Source organism: Lactuca virosa, chromosome 4, assembly GCF_052849685.1.
Source record: "Lactuca virosa cultivar CGN04683 chromosome 4, Lactuca_virosa_CGN04683_v6, whole genome shotgun sequence".
Lineage (NCBI taxonomy): Eukaryota > Viridiplantae > Streptophyta > Magnoliopsida > Asterales > Asteraceae > Lactuca > Lactuca virosa.
The window spans coordinates 328,600,932-328,624,001 of record NC_136429.1 but is presented as its reverse complement, the minus strand read 5'-3'; the positions used below and the strand labels follow the sequence as shown (position 1 = coordinate 328,624,001).

The window sequence follows — 23,070 nt, the reverse complement described above, 5'->3', positions numbered from 1 at the left end:
TGGCAGGCACTTATTTTCTAGATTCCGAGCCCGATGTTGTTATGTTTGATAGCGGTGCTACCCATTCTTTTGTGTCTTGCACGTTTATTAATCGTTTGAGGCGTAGTATCGGAAAATTGGCTCACCCAATGGCTGTCGAAGGTGCCGACAACGTACTATTTATGTCACGGATGTTTATCGGGGTTGCACTCTCGAGTTTTCTGGAGTTAAATTCCCCATTGATCTTATCCCTATTGCGATGCGAGAGCTCTGCGTTATCGTAGGCATGGATTGGCTTGATGTGTGTGATGTGGAAATCCACTGTCGTAAGAAGCAAGTTCGTGCTCAAAACCCTAGAGGTGGAGAACTTATCATTTAGGGGGACATTCCCCGCCTCGCCATCGCTTCTTGCTCTTCTGCTATAGCACTAGACGACGTTCCTATCGTTTCCGACTTCAGTGATGTCTTTCCGGAGGAACTCCCTGGTTTGCCACCTATTCGGCAAGTGGAGTTTCGCATTGATTTGGTGTCGGGTGCGACTCAGGTAGCTAAATCTCATTACCGCTTGGCACCACCTAAGATGAAAGAGCTCCAAGATCAACTTCAGGAACTAAGTGATAAAGGGTTGATACGGCCAAGCTGCTCGCCATAGGGTGCTCCTATTCTCTTTGTGAAGTAGAAAGATGGATCCCAACGAATGTGTATTGATTATAGGGAGCTAAACAAGCGCACGATGAAGAATAGGTACCCGTTTCCACGTATTGACGATCTTTTCGATCAGCTTCAGGGAGCGTCTTGGTTCTCCAAGATTGATTTACGTTCCGGTTACCATCAGATGCGGGTTCGTGAAGAAGACATTGAGAAAACAGCATTCCGTACTCGTTGTGGGCATTTTGAGTTCGTGGTGATGCCTTTTGGGCTCACCAATGCACCCGCAGCGTTTATAGATCTCATGAACCGGGTGTGTAGCCCGATGCTTAACTGTTCGGTCATAGTGTTCAATGATGACATCTTGGTCTATTCTATGACCAAAGAGGAGCATGAGCAACACCTTCGGGAGATTCTGGAAACTCTGGCAAGAGAAAGTCTTTACGCTAAATTCTTAAAATGTGAATTTTGGTTAGAAGAAGTTCAGTTATTGGGGCATGTGGTAAACAAACACGGTATTAAGGTCGATCAAGCCAAGGTTGATGCGGTTAAACAATGGGAGATTCCAAAAACACCTTCTGAAATTCGCAGTTTCTTGGGTTTAGCCGGTTATTACCGTAGGTTCATTGAAAATTTCTCTAAAATCGCCTTGCCACTCACCCGATTGACCAAGAAATCAGTGAAATTCGTTTGGGGCCCGGAGCAACAATTTGCGTTTGATGAGCTGAGGAAGCGATTGTGTGATGCTCCGATTTTGGCCTTACCTGATAGGGTTGAGGATATGGTGGTTTACTGTGATGCATCGCTTCAGGGTCTTGGTGCCGTGTTAATGCAACGGGACAGGGTGATAGCCTATGCCTCCCGACAGCTGAAACCCCACGAACGGAACTACCCCACTCATGATTTGGAGCTTGGGGCTGTTGTTTTCGCCATTAAGATTTGGAGATACTATCTCTATGGAGTGAAGTGTATCATATACACTGACCATAAGAGTCTGACTTGTGCTTGATTAAGTAGATACATCCATATCTGCTATAATCATCAGTGAAAGTCACCTAGAAGTGGCTCGCATCCCTTGTGGTGGATCTAAAGGGCCCACACACATCTATGTATGAGATCCAATAAACCCTCACCCCTTTCACAAGTAGTAGTGAAGGGTGACTTGGTCATCTTTCCAACTAAACAAGACTCGCACACGTCATCGTCCCTAAGGTCGAAAGACTCTAACACTCCATCCTTTTGGAGTTGGGCTATGCTTTTATTGTTGACATGTCCAAGACGGCAATGCCACAAGCATGCTTTATCCAAATCATTGGAAGAATCGATATACAATAAATCATTTCCTAAATTGTCTACAACCATCACAGTTTCATATATTCCATTACAAGGCAATGCTTCAAAATAGAAAGCACCATTAAGAAAAGCATTAAAAGAACCTTTTTCATTATCAAACAAAAATCTAAATCCTTGTTTATATAAACCATGAAAATAAATGATGTTTCTTGCCATTTCTGGTGAATAGAAACGATTATTCAACTCTAGTCCTAACCCACTACTAAGCACTAAAGAGTAAACTCCAATCTTGGTGACAGGCGACAATCTTATGTTTCCCATGACCAGGTTTATCATCCCATGCTCCACATCCCTATTTCTTCTTAGGCCCTACAAATCAGAACAAATGTGAAAACCAAATCCTGTATCAAGAACCCAAGAAATAGCATGCGATGAGTTATTAGATTGAATAGTATAAGTACCTGCGTAGGAGGGTTTTATTTTTCCATCCTTGATGTCCTGCAAATACTTCGGGCAACTTCGTTTCCAATGCCCCTTCTCATGGTAGTATTAGCACTCTGCATCCTTTGGGTTGGAGGTGGGTGTAGTGGTATCAACCTTGGTTCCACTAGAAGAGGTGCCATCATGAGACTTTCCCTTATGGTGGCTCTTATAAGGAGCCTTATTCTTCTTACCCTTCCCCTGCCCAATAGCCAAGATGGGGGCAGCTGTAGCGGGAGCTGATGCAACAGATTTATCCTTGAGGTTGCTCTCAGCAGTCCTCAACAAGCCTTGAAGCTTGCTCAAGCTGACCTCCTGCTTTGTTCATGTGGTAGGTCATGTGAAACTGGTTAAAGCAGGGTGGCAGTGAGTGAAGAATAATATTAATCGCCAGCTCTTCATCGAAGTTGACATTTAACTTCAGCAGGCGGTCGACATATCTCTGCATTTTCTGCAGATGAGCAGTGACAGACTCTCCGTCTCTCATCTTGGTCGTGATCATCGAAGTGATGATCTCATATCTTTCCTACCTGGAACTCTGGTGGTACCTGTCCAGTAAATCCTAGTACATCTCATAGGGATAGTAGTCCTCGTAGGACTTTTGGAGTTCTGCAGTCATAGTCGCGATCATGATGCAATGGGCTTTCGTAGCATATCGCTCGTGGGCCTCAAAGGAAGCAATCTCCTATGGAGTAGCAGTGTTGACATTAACCTCCTTCAGTTCCTTGTCGAGGACATATTCCTTGTCCTCGTAGCGGGTGACCATTCGAATGTTGCGGATCCAATCATTGAAATTGGTCCCATCAAAAATCACCCTCCCACACAAATTCATGAGTGAGAATGAACCTGAAGGGGTAGAGCCTGAAGCGTTGTTGGTGTTCGAGTTAGAAATCTGAAAAGAAAAAAGACAAAGTTTGATTAGATAAGAATCCCCAATTAAACACCTAAATGAGAAATTAGGGCTAGGTTCCAACAACATTATTTGCAATTTAGAAGAGGGATGTCGTAATCTAAACAACAAATAATATGAAGGTAAGTGAATAACGATTCACTAATTTCCACCATGAAAAACGAAAAGAAATTAAGTTTTAAATGTATTGAAAACTCCTAGATCTTTTGAGATTCATTGAACTTTTCAATGGCATGTTTAAATCTCAATATGCCCTTCAAGGTTGTGATTGAGATACCGAGGATCACAACGAGTCACCCTTTGCCACCTTTGCTTAGAGCCAAATTACTGTGCCGGTTAACTACACACGCTCCACTAACGTCTTAGCAAGGGTACAAAGTGTAATTCCATGGAATAGCATAAAATTCACATTTTTCCTAAAGTAACTAAGAATGGAAATTTTATAAAAAAAAATTAGTTACTTTGTATAATCATTATACTTTTAATGAGGAATTGGTTGCCCTATCCTACCCGTTTGGCTAACGACCCTCCACTAGTCAAGGGTGCGGTGGGTAAGAGTAGATACCCAATGGCGGTCATTTTACAGGCCGCTTCCTTAAACACCCCTTATAGACCACCTTCGTGAATGAGGCCTACTAACAGTAAGACTGACTTTTTAACTTATACATATATAATAATTTATTCTTATAATATTATTATAGTATAGGGTGAATTTTTAAACTTATAAAATTCTAGGGTTTAGAATTTAAATATTTCAAAATTAAAATTCAAATAAACAATTAATTTGGTGATTATCTAATTTTGACCTATTCCAGTTTCACGCAAGATAATTATCAAATAATTCAAATAATTAAGATTTATTAAATAAGGTAATAATTATCTAATTAAATGATCAAAATATTTTATTTTGACAAGGATAATCATCTAGAATCAATAAAATTCGGATTTTATCAATTAGAAACACTTATGGAAATTATCCCAAAGAACAATCATATTCAAGCAATGAACAATCATACAATGCATCAAATACAATAGAAACCAAGCAAGGCTCTGATACCACTGATGGGTTTTGAGCAAAAGAACAATCCTATGTGCTCATGCAAAACCATAAACTTGGATCTAGGTTTCTCTATTGAACATGTAATTCATCCAAGACTTGAATATCGTAATCTAGCATACTACAAAACTTGAGATCTATATAAATAACCAAGTAAGAATATTACCTCTTGATTGTAGTATGGAACTTGAATTTTCAAAGCTTACGAGAACCAAGCACCTCAAATGTGATGCCTCTAATGGCTTACAAACACCAAGGCAAGAGGATGATGTTTATGAGAGAGGATGAGAGGCTAGAAATCGGCTCCAAGCTTCCAAGGGATCTAGTGGCCGATTTCCAATGCCTTAGGGGTCCTTTTATACTTGAGTTGCTAGGGTTTCAGCTAAAACCCCAATTGGATAGCTTAGGCATTAAGCATAAGGCCTTCTTGGACGAATTCAAGATGGACTCCACCTTAATTTTGTCCATGCCCTAATCCATAAGAATTCTCAGCCCAAAATCAATTATCATATAACTGCAGTTCCAGTCCCCTTTATTTAATCAAACTCTTTTAGTCACAATAAATAATTCTCAATTAATTATTTAACTAATATTAATTAAATAAGTATGATTTCTTTTTTAATATATTATTCTTATAATATATTAATAAACCACAATATCCTCTTTCTTTATAAATCATCTTATCCAGTTGCTTTGGTGAAGGCAACCCAAAAAGACACTAATCCAAGAACATACAATGGAGTATAAACAACATGAAATACAAGTTAGATGACATACCTTTTAGTGTAGTTGAAACCTTGGACCTTTAAGAACTTAGTGCCCCAAGTGTTGCACCTCAAATGGAATCACACAACACCACCAACAAATGGAGGAACTTGAGAAGATGTCACTTGCACTCATAAAATCGGATCGCCCTCTTGTGTTTCCCCTCTCTTAGGTCTAGGTGCCGATTTCATAGCCTTGGGGTTTCTTATATAGTGTGGCAAACTAGGGTTACACCATGTAAACCCTAATGACTTTCCATATCCCTCATGCTCGATGGGTTAAAACCTCCATGGAGTAGCCATGGGTCACCACATGGGTTTAGCCCAACAAGAAGAACTATGGATCATAAGCCCACATTATAAGAATGAATGATTTACATAATCAATCCCCATATATTTAATTAGTCTCTTTTGATCACAAACTTAATTCCAAATTAATTCTTAATCAATACTAATTAAGTAATATGATTTCATATTAATATATTAGAACTTATAATATATTTCTTCTCAATTATCCGTCCTTCAGATTGTTCCGGTACCATGCAACCCAAATGGATCATGCTACTCTCGGGTCAAGTACATACCAATTATAGTTATGGACTTAGACACTAATCCAACAAATGTAACAACCCATTATTTCACTTCAAAAATAAAATGTTAAATAACCCAATATCAAGTAATAAAGTGGTAGTAATTGTGACAAGTATTCCGAAGATATAAAGAATACCGAAATCAGAGTTATAACGAAGAAGTTATGACCTATCGAAGTTTCGCGACAGAACCGGCTCAACGTTGTGTGACGTAAAAAGTGAGTTTTCAATCAAATGATTTTTAGCCTTATCAACCTAAATGAAAGTTGTAACATACGTTAATACGAGAGCGTGCATAAAAAGAACGTCCAAATCTGACTTCATATGAGGAAGTAATGATTTTTCTAAGTTTCAGCACAATAGTGTACATCCCGAAATTCGAATTATAGATCGAGCAATTTTTAGCTGACACAACCTAAACGAGAATCGAAGATCTCTTCATTTGTAGTTCAACGGTACAAAGACAGACGAAGACGGACATGGGATGAAGAACTTATGAATTTTTAACAGGCTTTTCCTGTCTCAGCCTGTTAAAAATATAACATTAAAAATAAATTCAAAATTACCGGACGGAGTCTAAACGAAAGTCGTAGAGTACGGTCAGACCTACGCGTGGATATAAAGAACGTCGAAAACGGAGCACATATGTGAAAGTTATGAATTTTTGAAGTTCAAGGCACAAATTTCGAGGCTGGTCCGAAGGAGTACGCCTCACATATTGAATTATGTACCGCGTACTCGGAAACTTGGCCTCGGATTGTCCACGTCGCCCTTCCTTCGCATGCTGACATGTATCAGCCACGTCTGAAGTCTGGAGTCCGAGGATTCGCCACGTTTCTTCACTACGCGCAGCGTACGAAGGTATGCCCTGCGTACCGAAGTACGCCCTGCGTAATGCGAGCCCTCAGACCACCTATAAAAGGCATGCAAGACTGCCCGGTTTTGGTTACCATTTATCCATTTCTTTCACACTTTTCACCCTCTCAAGCCACTTTAAAACCCCCCGAAGCCTAGGGAAACATCCCTAACACCCAAAGAAAGCCCGGAGCACCCGAAGTCCCTAGGAAAATAATCTTTTCAAGTCGAAACTCTGCCCGCATAAAGCCTGGTTTTCAACAGAAACTCATGATTTCTTCAAGAAAAATCATTTCTAGAAACGAAACGCTGTCCAAATCACCACTTATCAGGTGAGTTCATACCCCTACACTTTTTATAAACTTTTCCATGATTTAAGAGGGGGGGGGGGGGGAATACAAGTAAAACACAAGGAAACTTGTGTTAAAATACAAACCATTGTTTATGTTTTCTTACATTTTATGCATCTATTATGTGAAAACATCAAATGTGTGAAACAACATTATTACCAAATTTACTAACTTCTACATGCAAAACATGCTTAAATGAAACGGTTATCATTTTCTACGAAACATGTATTTTTATACTATATTGGGTATAGTTTGGAAAACATTCTCATTATTTTACTCTTTCAAGGAAAAGAAACGATTACATAAAAATACGATTATTTTTATATATCTTATAACTATTAAGAAAGAGATAACAATTTTATATACAATCGATTTCATTGCAACAACACGTAAAATTGTTGGAAATTTGTGAGACATCGTCTTCGTTATACCTACCTAGGTATACATGGAAGTCCTAATTTATAACCCGAGTTTGCTCCCGGAGAGCGTGATACTTGTGTATAGATCTATACGGGATTAATGAACCCCCACACTTTTTGTTAGCTACAACACGACCGGCAGGTTATGGGTGACAAATATCAGACATAACGACACTTGAAGAACGTCGCAGCAGGCAATCATTTGTTAGAACGGTTATGAAAACTCACATGATAAACGACAATACGCTTATTTTACGTGAAATTGACAATATACTTATTTTTACGTGAAAACACATCTCTTCAAGTGGTTTTATTTTCAAATAAAACTACAGGTCATTAACTTAAGTATGGTAATATACTTACACTTCTCGGTTTTTGAGTATATAAGACTACAATTCAGCTTTTAGTATGGTAATATACTTACGCTTCTCGGTCTTTGAGAAATTAAGACTACAATTTAGCTTTTAGCATGGTAATATACTTACACTTCTCAGTCTTTGAGTAATTAAGACTACAGTTCAACTTTTTAGTATGGTAATATACTTACACTTTTCAGTCTTAGAGTTAAACAGTTTACAACTCAGTTTTATGGAAAGTATAGGATTTTCCGGAATAGATACGATTACTTACAAATAAACAGTTTACAACTCAGTTTTATGGAAAATATAGGATTTTCCGGAATAAATATGATTACTTACAAATAAACAATTTACAACTCATTTTTATGGAAAATATAGGATTTTCCGCAATAGATACGATTACTTACAAATAAACAGTTTACAACTCAGTTTTATGGAAAATATAGGATTTTCTAGGATAGATACGATTACTTTACAAATAAACAGCTTACAACTCAGTTTTATGGAAAATATAGGATTTTCCGGGATAGATACGATTACTTTACAAACAAACAAGTTGATAAATCAACTTTAAGGAAAATATAGGATTTTCCGGGAGAAACGTCAATACTCTTCAAGTAAACAAGTTTACAGGGCAAATACATTTTCAACTAGTTTTATTTAATAATAAAACTACACGTTATCAAACTAAGCATGACATTTATACTTACATCTTTCGGTCTTGGAATATTAAAGATCACAATTCATCTCTATAGAAAATATAGAATTTTCTGGAAACAAATACGATTGATTACATGTTTATGTGAATACTTAGTGAATACGTTTGGGTTATATACAATGAAGATCTGAAAGGCAGTGGAATGTGTGATTTCCGCCTTACTTCCTGTTCCTTGTTTGGTTGTGGGCTTAGGGCAGATCCACACATTCGACTGTTCGTTCGATCTTTGATTTTATATAACTTGTATGCACTACGTAATCATGGTAGGACCTAGTATTGATCACTTTACTTATACGGAATTAAAGCGTTATATATCTTTCTTTAAGCATAAGAAACAAATATATTTTGGTCTTAAGGCCTAAGATTACATTCCATTCAACTAATAAGAAAATATAGGATTTTCTGGAGGAACACAGTAACACTTTCAAATAACAAGGAATCATACTTTCTCAAACAAAAATGCTTATGAACTCAACAACTTAAATGTTGATACACTTTCAAAATCACTTGTATTCTCAGGTATCTAGTAGACAGGTACACACACAGATTTGAGCAGATGGAGCATAGTAGCTTCAAGTCATTGTTCTGTTATTTACTTTTGGAGTCAATCCAGTTGTTATTCGAATACAAAGTAAACACTTTGTTATAAATACAATGGTTATTGTCGCTTTGATTACTATTATACAATTGTTGTGATATTGTACATGACGTCCTCCTCCCCCGAATGTTTCCGCCGTTCAGGTTTGGGGGTGTGACAACTGAAAGTTAATTTCTTTTCATTTATCCAGATGGTTTGCCTACATTTGGATTTAGTAACATGATCAGTGCGTTTGGTGAGAGTCAGTTTCATTTCCGAATTTTCTTTGTTCTTTTGATTGATAACTGCAACGCTATCAACCATGACTAATTTGAGTTTTTGTACAGTCTTTTTGATCAGAAAAGCAAAAACTATGGTGTTATTGCTTTGGACAGGTTGTATTTGAGTCTTTGTGAGACTTTGAGTCCTTTTGGGACTTGGTGACGTGTTAGGACTTTTGATTTTTTGTTCTTGGTTTATGTTCTGCGAAGAGTTAGATTTGTTATAGTATTTTTGCACAAATTTATTTTGAAAAGATCTAACACCTGCAGAGTAATTTGAAAAAGTTTTCTTTGAAAATGGTGCCCTTTTATTTTCAGTAACCTTGAGATTTGCCTTAGCTTACCTTTTTAGTATACGAGATTTGATTTCAACTTTCAAGGCTTGCTTTGCCTCATCTTTTGGTGACAAAACATCATATTTTTTCAGTTTAGGTCTTTTTCTTTTGGAAAGTCTATACTTCAGTATATGTAATGGTGAAGAATCATCAAAACTGTAGAGTTCTTGAAACTTAGAGCATTGTCCTATTTCAAATTTGTTTGTTCTAACTCCTTGATGAAGAGTTTGAATCTTAGTGGTGAATTTATTAGAAATCTGTGGTGACACTTTTGTTGAGTGGGATACCGCAGAAGGTGCGATACTCACTTTTTCCAGGACATTTGATTTCAGAGGTAAGTTCGGTCCTTCGAAGATTATCTCTTCGTCCACTTCAGAACCTGATCCATGATATCTCACTCCAGTGACTAGTATGGTATGAATATTTTTAGAGAGTCCAGATGTTTCTAGGATAATCTCTTTAGTGACACAGTTGTTTCTTAGGACACGAAGTTTTCCAAAATGACATTGAATGTCTTCGGGATAGGTCTTTTCAATGATTGGGAAGTGATAAGTCCTATAAGGTGGGATGTAGGGATGCTCGACATCAAACTGAGGTGGAGATTTCTCTCCGGTATTGTATACATTTGACTAACCCCAATTATAAGTGTTGTCTACGGACCCATTATGTCACACCTCCAAACCGGAACGGCGGAAACGTTCGGGGGCGGAGGACGTCATGTTTAGTATAACAACACGTAAATCATAGTAATCAAAGTAACACACAACCATTTCATTAATATTAAAGTGTTTACAAAGAATCTGATTCACATAAGATAGACTCCAAAAGTAAATAATAAAATAAGACATGAAGCTACTATGCTCCATCTTCCGAATCCCAGCGCGCGTACCTGTCTACTAGTTACCTGAGAATACAAGTTATTTTGAAAGCGTAGATCATCATTTAAGCTGGTGAGTTCATAATTATTTTAGTGATGTGAAGTAAGTTGTAAGTTCTTTTAGAAAAGTTCGTCTGTTCCTCCAGAAGATCCTATATCTTCTGATATGATGAAAGATAAGTAAAAATGACTCTACAATCCCTTCTATGAGTACTAAATGGATACAAGTTATATAGAATCCAGATCAAACAAACAATCGATTGTGTGGATCTGCCCTAAGCCCACAACCAAACAAGGAACATGGAAGGAGGCGGAAGTCACACATCCCATTGTTTGTTAGATCTTCATTGTATATAACCCTGGTGTATTCATTTGGTACTTACGGAGTTAATTGTAATAGTTCCTTTATATTTGATGAAAACATTCTTTAAGAAAAACCCTTATTTCCTTTAGTAAATATGGTAACCATAATAGTTCCTTCTATAATCACTTAGTTTATACTAGCTATATATAATCTAATATTGAACGAATAGTTAATTGAGTGAATCTGCCCTAAGCCCACAACCAAACAAGGAACACGAAGTAAGGCGGAAAGCACACATTCAACTGCCCATCGGATATTAATTATATATAACCCTGATGTATAAACTAAGGTATTATATAATTAACCACCAAAGGTCCTTTAAGTTATATTGGTTTAATGAAAATGAATTAAACCCTTTTACTGTTAAGTTTCTAGTTTAGCCTACTAAATGTTCTATCTGAAAAGTATGTTTTTGTACTAGAAAACGGTTTATTGAATTTGTATACTATGACCTGACCCATAACTGGTACTCCTTATGATTACTTGGTGTAGATGGAATATATATATAACTAAGATCGAATAGATAGTAGACTGGGTGCATCTGATCTAAGCCCATAAACAAACAAGGAACAGGAAATGAAGCGGAAAGCACACATCCTACTGTCTGTTCGACCCGATTAATATATACCCCTGATGTATCTACCGAGGAATCATAAAGTTAGCATTATAGGCCCCCTTCTAACTTAATGTTCATGTTACGAGTAAGTTATGTAGCGTTATTCTATTGTTTGGACGATTACTAGAAGTAATGAAATCCTGCACTCTTAACGCCTCAGTCGATACTGTTGTGAGTTTTGTATGTGTATTTTCTTGTTTTATTTATTATTGTCTGGTACTTTGTAGATGTACCCCATATATATATATATATATATATATATATATATATATATATATATATATATATATATATATATATATATATAACCTTATACCTTGTTTATTATCATCTTTTGTTTTGAACAATGAATTAATGATACGCTCCCTTCCTAGGTTACTGGGAATTTATAGTGTAAGTGTGTAAATCATGATTTGTTCTTCTGATATAGTTATAGTATGTTCCTCCCTGTACTAGCTATATTATGTTCCTCTTTGTACTAGTTATAGTATGTTCCTCCCTGTGCTAGTTATAGTATGAACTGAACCCCTAAACTATATCTATTATAGTTTACTAGTATGTTTACTTGAACTGATACTGACTTGAAGAAAGACTCATTTATCTACTGAGTTATGATTGTACTTTAAAAACAGAGTTTTATAAACGGTAAATCAACATTACTTTAAAAGAGTTTTTGAAATGATTTGATTACTTATAAAAGCATAAGAAATCCTTTAATGTGATGGTTATCACAAATAACATTTACACAATTATCATTGTGTTCAACTTGTATTCTCCTCCTTTAAAAGCATTTAAAACATTTAAAAGATTGATTATAGGGGTATGAACTCACCTTATGTGGGTGATTCAATTGAAGATTCGCGTAAGGATGAGAAGTTCCACGAATGAATTCTCGAGACACAAACGAGTCCTAAATGACATATAATGGCATATATTGTCACACCCCACTAAAGTGTAAACACGAGGCATGGCAGTATAAAGGGTTTTATAGCAAAAGTTAAAAGACAACACCAACCATAGTATTAAAAATCATTACAAATTTACAATGCGTTTGAACAACTTTTAAAAGAAATTACAGTGTAAATTGAAATACAACACATGCGAATGCTCCTAAAAGTGATGTGTCTGTACGTGCCTCTTACTAGATGATTCTTGAAAAAGCATGTAAAAAGAGCGTCAACTATAAAAATAGTTGGTGAGTACTCACAGATTTACAAAATCAATATTTGGTATAAAACTTTCCATAAATACAAGAACATTTCTATAATGAGAAACAAAGTTTATTGCTATAATTAATAAACAAGTTTATATGTACATGAGCAAACAATGAGTTCACAACCAAACATATGACTGATGCCCTATCAAGATCTATGCTTATCGTTTCATAGATTAATATGGTATCATGCACTCAAGCAATCGGGCGAGTAAGGAGTTGTCAATTCCTAATAGCGCTATCCATAATCACCATTGGCTCAAAGAGTTAATGGTTGCATTAAAGTATAAGGGAAGGGACTTAAGACGATAAGGCCTCATGTTTCAAGTTTCATAAACATACATAGCAAAATATAACAATCAATTTTCATACAAATCAATTTAAATACAACGAATAGAGAGAGCAGAGAGGTCCGAATATTTTGAGGTATAATACCCTCTTTCTCTTTTTATTTTATACAAATTTCAATTCTTTTATAAAAATATTAAACTTTTTATAAAATATACACCCTAACCTATTTTTTATTCATGAAACCTTGATTTTTGACTTATAAATTAAGGGTGAATGTTAATGACTTAAATTTTAATTTTCCTTGATTATATTTCCCTGAATTTAATTATTTTAAGATAATATTATAAGTTTCATAATTATTTTTATAGAATTCTTGATGTCAAATGTTATAAAATTTAGGTTTTAGGGCTTTTAGGGTTTTGAGATTTAATAAATTTTTAGATATCAAAATCAATAGAATCTTTGAGACTTCAATTTATCTTATGGTATTATAACTCTTTTATAGTTATAAAGCATATTTGTAACTTATTTTATCTGTTTATTGGCATTCTATGTAGTGGTTTCGAGATTCAAGCGAAATTGAGGAATCAAGTATACTAGTCCTAGTTTTCAACTTTGACTTAAGTTTCTATGAGGCTCCAACCTAATTTCTACTGCTAGGTCAAGTGTATAATGTGTATATATGATTCATGAAAAGGTGTTCGAGTCAAAGAGCGACCCGAATATGGATAGTCACTACAGTTAAGTAGTTATAGAATTCACATATCAATGTGAAATCTAAGTATACCATCCATTGTTTCTATCTGTTTCCAAGTTTCTAGTAGGTTATAACTTAGCTTCTAGTTACTAAGTCTAATATGTGTTGTGCCTATATGTGCAACTAAGTCTAGTTAAATCTAGAACCGACTCGAATTTTGACGGTTGTCACAGTCTCCCCCGGTTGAAAGAATTTCGTCCCGAAATTCAATTCGTGACGAATTCTATTAGAACTCAACCGGATGCAATTATACAATTGGAGAGGTGGTGACTTGGAGAAATCTTTGATTATTTTGGGTTATTCTCTAAGGGAAGAGCCCAATTCTTTAGCTATAATCAAAGTAATGTTTCCTTAATTCGAGTTCTACAGTCTAGATTGCGAGAAATTAGGATCATGGAAATCATGATCCGACCATGGCGACCTAGTTGAAAAGATTATCTAGTTAGATATTATCTAACTTAAAAGAACGTTATAAGTTTTGCTGAAGCACCAACTGCATTGAGAGTTAAATCCGCATTGATCCTCAAGTCGCATTCTAAATTAGCACTAAATGTAAATTCGCCTCCTAATAAAGAAGAGATTAGGAACAATTTGTTCACTTTCGGGTTGGCTACTATATCTAGAAAATATATATTCCGAAATAAGAAGGGGTAACACGAATGAAATGGAAGCGATCGAGGGTAAGTTCCTAAAAAAACGTACTAAGGGTAGGCAACGAAGTTTTGGTACATCTCCAATGTAAAGGCTATCTAAGTGTCGTCTACAAAATAAATTACAAAATGATTGAGGATCTCCGAGGCTATAATTACTACTACGGTTACTCTTACAATAATAGAACTATATTCGAAGAATAAATATATTTAGAGAGTCATTGTTGCAAATGGAGGAGATGAAAGTTTATAATAAATTAAATCACATTGTGTAGATAGCATTTTAAGTGTTTAGAAGTGATAAAAATCTCATTGTTATCAAAATGTGTGTTTAGAAATGATAATTAGTCTCATTATTATCAAAATGTGTAATAATTCGAAGATAATGAAGATACATGTGTGACGATCAAACGAAGTAGTAAAATAATATAAATATTAATTAAGGTTATAGGTTTAAGTCATCAAAAAGGAAATTTATACATAAATATTTTGATTACTCTTTTGAAAAATTGTCTAATTTTTTAAGTCAGGACAAATTCAAGCTTACGAGTTAGAACATTTATGAAAAAAAGGTTGAGAGTTTAGGAACTCACTGAAAATTACAAAGTCGAATGCTATTTTAAGAAAGTTGTAAAATATCGATCATTGAAAATAGTGCATTCTTAATTTAGTGTTTCTACAAAAACAATGATTTAGAGAATAGATAATAGTAAAATTCAAGACTTTTGATGTATTTAAAGAAAAGAAGAAACATAAGAAAACATATCCTTCACATATATTTTTCCGGATATAGAAAAATGATAAGAACAATGGTATTCATCTTGTGTATTAATTGTAAGGAAAAGACAATGAAAATTGCACTTTAAATCAAGTTTTGAATTTAGTACGAAAGAGAAAATGTAAATAAGGATTACTTGTTTACTGTAGATTTCATAATAAAAATAAAATGTATGTGATAAAAGGCGTAACTGAATATATCAAAGTTGACTAAATCAAAATTATGTCTCACGACTATACACGTATTAATCGCTCAAAACGAAAGGGTAGACTTCTAGTCTGTATGTGTACGAACATGATACCAGGAGAAGCAAAATAGACAGAAACAAATTTAGACAATGTATTATGTTACTATCATGGGCGTGCGAGATCTAAAATCAGAAGGAGAGCGAGAAATCAAGTTCGGGGGAAAGAAAAAGGAAGACAACGGCGGCAATGATTGCTATTGTTAAAATTATAAGAACAATACCTATAGGTAGATTTAAACCAGGTTGAGATATATTTCAAACTTAAATATTTGTTGTATGTTGATGATTAAATAGACATGTGGGATTTTTGAAGTGTTTCCTAAATATTTATGAGTTATCTATTAAGCTAAATTCCATTTGTGAAAAAGAAGAAGCCCTACAAATGGCAATTGAAAATCTGACAATTTTGACTTTTTAGACTGAAGTCCAACAATGATTAAAATGGATAAGGTAAAGACTCAATATATTTAAAGGAATAATTATTCATTGTTGAGAGTGTATCACTGGAAATTTAGAAGTGAACACTAAGTTTTCAAATGCTATAAATTTTAAAAACTTTATACATTATAAAACTATATTGAAGCAAAGTAGACAAATAAGGTATGTTTGAAATACAAGCATTAGAGATGTCTTATAAACATGTTTGAAGTAGAAATTTGCATAAATATCATGTCGGGTTTCGAGAAAACACATTAAAGTAAAGTACAATGCCTAAATGAGAAAGTGGCCAAAAGAGCCAAAACAAAACTGGTTTTAAAGATCCGATGAAACTTATTCATATAATATGAACTTCAATGTCATATGTTTAAGTTTTATAGCATAGAGTTTAAACACTTTTATAAAAGAAAATGTTTCTATGTTTTTCGAAAACATGTCAAAATGGTAAGCAAGGTTGAAAATGGTTTATATGCCCTTAAAAGCACATCTATCCATTGAAATGTATTGAAATGAAATTGAAATAGCAAGGTTAAAACCAATATTGGTTAAATTGAGTTTTGAAGAAAATTGTTATGTTAAAGCAAGTTGTCAAAAGATTTTAGTGAGTTAAATAAAACTGATGAAGTGAAATATCTTTTTGATGGAAGATTAAGAAGGAACAGGTAGATTATTGTAGCTGATTGTACCTAAATACTAAGGCGAGTAACGATGTCTTTTCCCGAAAATAAAAGACAAGAAAAATTGTTTGTAAAACGTTTTTAAGTGTCAATGCAATTTCTGACCTTTTATAAAGGTCAAAGGGATATCCTATGTTACGTTTTAAGCTTAAGTTGGAAACAACCTAAAACTAAATTCGTAGCATAGTACAGAAGTCTCGCGTATGGGTTAAACCTCCGTGGCTCCTCGTGAGTCGAACTCGGAATGCCTGCCAATGGTATCCAAGTGATTACTTAGTGGCGACTCATATACAACCTTACGTGATGCTCCAATTTTCATCTGTGTCGGTATCGGAACGCTTTCCTAGTTGTAACTATAGTATGAAGACGATGAAGAGGTACTGAGGTATAATTGGTATAGGTTTCGACTTAAGATTATTACTAGTGTGTATCAAGCTGCTAACCTTACATCTAAAGTCAAAAGCTACCAAGGAATACTCATTCTCAGTACTAAGTGCATTGCTCCTAGAGTGGCAAGTGATATAATCTAAGTGGTTAACCTAGCACTTGATAAGGGATAAGAATATTTCTAAATAAAGGCATTGTTATAAAAGTGCACTTAATTTCTAAGTGTATCTAGATGAATGCCTATAATATGCAATGCCCGTACGCACACCGAAAAAATTTGTTTCTCAAAAGTTTAAGTTGAAAATTGTTTTGAACATAATTCTACTATAACCATTTCCGGCCTCGCATTAATTTTCCTTAATTAAGCATAGTTGGTCAGGCTATACTTAATTAAAGTGTAATAATGTGTACTCGAATTAGTTATACCAGTAGCATGTTCAATATTTTAAAAACATTTTGCAAATTTTTGGCAATAGTTGTGGTTCTCCAATGGAAAAACGGTATTCTCTATAACCTTCGGCTCTGATACCATTTCTGTCACACCCTGCTAAAGCGGAAACACGAGGCGTGGCGGTATAAAGGGTTTCATAGCAAAAGATAAAAGACAACACCAACCATAGTATTAAAAATCATTACAAATTTACAATGGGTTTGAACAACTTTTAAAAGATATTACAATGTAAATTGAAATACAATACATGCGAATGCTCCTAAAAGTGATGTGTCTCTACGTGCCTCTTACTAGATGATTCCTGAAAAAGCATGTAAAAAGAGCGTCAACTATAAAAATAGTTGGTGAGTAGTCACAGATTTACAAAATCAAGATTTGGTATAAAACTTTCCATAAATACAAGAACATTTCTATAATGAGAAACAAAGTTTATTGCTATAATTAATAAACAAGTTTATATGTTCCTGAGCAAACAATGAGTTCACAACCAAGCGTATGACTGATGCCCTATCAAGATCTATGCTTATCGTTCCATAGATTAATATGGTATCATGCACTCAAGCAATCGGGCGAGTGAGGAGTTGTCAATTCCTAATAGAGCTATCCATAATCACCATTGGCTCAAAGAGTTAATGGTTGGATTAAAGTATAAGGGAAGGGACTTAAGACGATAAGGCCTCATGTTTCAAGTTTCATAAACATACATAGCAAAATATAACAATCAATTTTGATACAAATCAATTTAAATACAACGAACAATAAATAGATTTCCGGACATGCTTTTCCACCCCAAAACATAAAAACCGATAATAGGGGAGTGCGTGAATACTCACAATGCATGGAGATGATGCAAATGGTGCCTTAACTACGCTCGACACGTACCACTATCGATTCCTACAATAATGGCATTCGCTAGTATACTTACTACTACTATAGAATTATGCCAATATTGTGTCAAAATTTAATATTGATAAGTTATAAACATTTTTCTGAAATGGTGAAATTTTATAACTCATGTGATTAAGATAATTTTGGATATTATTTTCCATAATTTTGTAATATTATTTGAGGGTATTTTAATACATTTAAAGGTGTTTTAAACTCCTAAAAATCCAAAAATATTATCAAACAGTTTCCAAAATTCATCAAATTTTACATTTTTGTTCCAAATACAGTAGATGTCTTCCAAAAAAATTTTATTGAATTTTTGATGTGATTAACTATTTTTCCAAAATTTTAAGCCTTCATATCAATATAAATTCGTGAAATATAGTATCCGGATAATAAAAATTCTAAAAATTTTTATATTACTGCCACTAAACATACTTAAGCTGGGAAAAATGTAAAAATGGGTTTATAAACAGTTTATCCCAATTTTATGATTTTTATGCATTTATTCTAACAAAAATGGAAATAAATAGAAGACAGTTTCGAAAATTGCCCAAAACTTTGTTTAACACTGTTATAATACATATAGAAGCTGCGAAAAATATAAAACATATTTTTCAATTAGGTTTGCTATTTTTCTTTGTTTTATGCTATTGAATAATCATTAAATGGTGAATAATTACCAAATAGTTAAAGTAAATTACCAAAATTTTTGTAAACTCCATTTACAGTGTACATAATCCGGGAAAAATACCAATGGTGATTTTTATATAGCGTAATCTGATTTTGTGGATTTAAGTGTATTTAGTCTTAGAAAATAGGAGAAAAACAGTATACTGAATAGAAAACTCATCAAAACGTTTATTTAGTGTTCTAATATACTTTAAGGTCTTGTGGTAAATTTTCATGAATTTTGGACGAGTACAAATATTTTTCCCATTATTAGTCCATTATAAATACAAAAATCGGGGAAAAATAGGAATGCATTATGAAAAAATCGGAAAATACTTTTCTGAGTACTCCACATTAGGTAGGAGCTGCGAAATTATTATATAGACTTTTCAAATTACTTAAAGTGGTTTTATGATTTATTTGAATTAAACAAAAAGAAAATTCAAACTCACAGCAAACAGTAACAAAAATTGATACAACTTACTGAGAAATCATTATTCACTTCAAGGGTCATCCACAAATTTACCTATAATGTATACACCTAAGAAAGTATTTTATATGAATTACTGCCCTATTTTCTTGCAATAATTATAATAATTCGAGAAAAATGAATTATTTTATGAAAATTTGTAGAACATCTCATTTTGTTGATGGAATTCTGGGGAAAATCGGATTTGGTCAGAAAAGAAGTTTTAGATATTTATTTGGGAATAAATCCTTAATGAACCTATTTGAATGCTTTTTAACAACAAACTTTGATGATCAAGCCTCTAAGCTTGAAGATCATCTCATGCATGTTGGTTTTTTTGGGTGAAATAATATCACCATAATCATAAAAAATCATGGTCATGAACATGCATGTGAATAATCTCAAAGAAAAGTGTTTATGGAGAAGATGAAATAGTAAAACTTGAAGGAATAGTGAAGTAGAAATCGATTTTACCTTCAAGAACACCAAAATATGATGAAGATTTTTACTTTGAGGAGTGTTCTTGGGTTTGTTTCCTGGAAAATTTTGTGGTTCTTAGGGGGAGGAAGAGAGAAAATGTGTGTGAGAGTGTGAGAGAGAAATGAAGTGTGGAGAAAAGGAGAAAGGATTTATATTTTTGGGAAAATAGAGTATTAGGGTTTTCAAGTAAGAGAGAGAGGAGAGGTCCGAAAATTTTGAGGTATAATACCCTCTTTCTCTTTTTATTTTATAAAAATTTCAATTATTTTATAAAAATATTAAACTTTTTATAAAATATACATCCTAACCTACTTTTTATTCATGAAACCTTGATTTTTGACTTATAAATTAAGGGTGAATGTTAATGACTTAAATTTTAATTTTCCTTGATTATATTTCCCTGAATTTAATTATTTTTAAGATAATATTATAAGTTTCATAATTATTTTTATAGAATTCTTGATGTCAAATTTTATAAAATTTAGGTTTTAGGGCTTTTAGGGTTTTGAGATTTAATAAATCTTTAGATATCAAAATCAATAGAATCTTTGAGACTTCAATTTATCTTATGGTATTATAACTCTTTTATAGTTATAAAGAATATTTGTAACATATTTTATCAGTTTATTGGCATTCTATGTAGTGGTTTCGAGATTTAAGCGAAATTGAGGAATCAAGTAAACTAGTCCTAGTTTTCAACTTTGACTTAAGTTTCTATGAGGCTCCAACCTAATTTCTACTACTAGGTCAAGTGTATAATGTGTGTATATGATTCATGAAAAGGTGTTCGAGTCAAAGAGCGACCCGAATATGGATAGTCACTACAGTTAAGTAGTTATAGAATTCACATATCAATGTGAAATCTAAGTACACCATCCATTGTTTCTATCTGTTTCCAAGTTTCTAGTAGGTTATTACTTAGCTTCTAGTTACTAAGTCTAACATGTGTTATGCCTATATGTGCAACTAAGTCTAGTCAAATCTAGAACCGATTCGAATTTTGACGGTTGTCACAGTCTCCCCCGGTTGAAAGAATTTCGTCCCGAAATTCAATTCGTGACGAATTCTATTAAAAGTCAATCGGATGCAATTGTACAATTGGAGAGGTGGTGACTTGGAGAACTCTTTGATTATTTTGGGTTATTCTCTAAGGGAAGAGCCCAATTCTTTAGCTATAATCAAAGTAATGTTTCTTTAATTCGAGTTCTACAGTCTAGATTGCGAGAAATTAGGATCACGGAAATCATGATCCGACCATGGCGACCTAGTTGAAAAGATTATCTAGTTAGATATTATCTAACTTAAAATAACGTTATAAGTTTTGCTGAAGCACCAACTGCATTGAGCGTTAAATCCGCATTGATCCTCAAGTCGCATTCTAAATTAGCACTAAGTGTAAATTCGCCTCCTAATAAAGAAGAGATTAGGAACAATTTGTTCACTTCCGGGTTGGCTACTATATCTGGAAAATATATATTCCTAAATAAGAAGTGTAACACGAATGAAAGGGAAGCGATCGAGGGCAAGTTCCTAAAAAACGTACTAAGGGTAGGCAACGAAGTTTTGGTACATCTCCAATGTAAAGGCTATTTAAGTGTCGTCTACAAAATAAATTACGAAGGTTAAGGATAATGTTGAAGGGAGTTGTTTTTAGGGTTGTAGTTGCGGTTAAAAGGAGGTCTTCTGAACTATTGATTTTTATGGTTTTAGGTGGAGAGAGTCTATTGAATTGTTGGTTAACAAGGGCTAATGCTTGTTGAAAAGCTTGTTCGTCATCAGCTTGCATATCCATTTCATATGATTGAAGTGTGTCATCATATAGGGTTTGGTATGATGTCTCTCGAGTATGATGATACCGAGGAGATCAGTTGGTAGGATGTGGTGAGTGAGCGAACAAGGCGAGTGGTCCACCTAGACCCATGTAATCTTTTATCACCATAGACTCTTGAGCTTGTAGTTCACCGTAGAGCTTGTATAAAGACAAAGTTTTGATTTTACTATCACCTTGAACTATCATTTTTTCCATGGTCCACTACTTTCCTAAACCATTCAAGAACTACATATTTTTTTCATGATCACTTCGAGTGATGCCTGCATTCGAGAGTTCGGTGACGATGAGGTTGAATCTTTTGAAGGAATCGTCATGACTTTCACCAGGAAGAGCTTTGAAGTTGTTGAACTCGTTCTGTGCAGTGGTACGTTTTTTGTCTTGAGCTTGCTCTGTACCTTCATAATGATTTTTAAGAACATCCCAAATTTCTTTTGTTGATTTACGGTTGATAATGAGATCGAAACTGTCAGGAGGAACTCTACAATAGATTTCATAGAAAGCAATTTCATTTTTCTCCATCTTACCAATGTCATCGTTGGTAGGTCTGGTCATGGCAGCTCGACCGCCTCGAAGTCTGATTTGAGTTCATCTATGACGATGGGAGTAAGGACAGGTACATGTGGTCCTTTTTCCACATATCTCCATACTTCTTTACCAAGTCTTCTTAAATATCTTTCCATATTTTGAGACCAGTGATGATATTCACTTGCAGCAAGTATTGGAGCTCGATTAGAGCCTCCAACATTGTTAGAAATATTTAACGAGTAAGCTTGTGCCGTATTTCCTTAGATTTTGAAAAGGATGAGCTAAGTGGTCTAAACTCCTTTTAAATTAGATTTTTTCTTTTGAAAACGAGTTGAGTTTTTAAAGAAAATTCAAAAGCAACCACTATTGCTCTGATACTAATTGTTGAGAGAAGAACTTGAAGATTGATTTGCAGAAATATAAGTTACTCTCAATGGATCTTTTGATAAGCTCATTAATAAATAAGTACACGGAAAGATAAAGAGATATGTTGCAACAAGATTAATCAGTTAAAAAAAAGCAGGTAATACTAATACTTAGTTGAATCGTAACCAGGTTTGCATTCAAACACAAGTTAGTAAGTGATGAATAACATAAGCAAGAAATAAAGATAATGAAGACATATATTCAATAATAAGTAACATACATGAAGTCCGGAAGTGGTTCCTTTAGATCGATCAACATCATCATTTATTTATAGCAAAACATAGCAAGTAAAAATAATAAAGTACTTCGGAGGCAGGTGGCCATGCTCGCCATGCTTGGACTGGAAGGGATCAACGAGTACTCAATGTCAGAAATGGTGAACATTACTTTTCTGACACTTCGCGTACAAAAGACAAGA

The 23,070-nt window shown here is 34.2% G+C and overlaps 1 protein-coding gene across 1 annotated transcript; it reads right to left on the bottom strand.

Annotated features, from left to right (window-relative positions):
- Positions 1–21,926: 21,926 nt before the first annotated feature.
- LOC145106116 (uncharacterized) lies at positions 21,927–22,253 on the bottom strand. The gene has a single exon (XM_079043155.1). The coding sequence runs from the start codon at positions 22,251–22,253 to the stop codon at positions 21,927–21,929; it is 327 nt and encodes a 108-aa protein (XP_078899281.1).
- Positions 22,254–23,070: the final 817 nt, after the last annotated feature.

What these genes read in the sequence shown, in the direction of transcription:
- LOC145106116 (XM_079043155.1), bottom strand. Translation starts at nt 22,253, where the DNA reads ATGACCAGACCTACCAACGATGACATTGGTAAGATGGAGAAAAATGAA.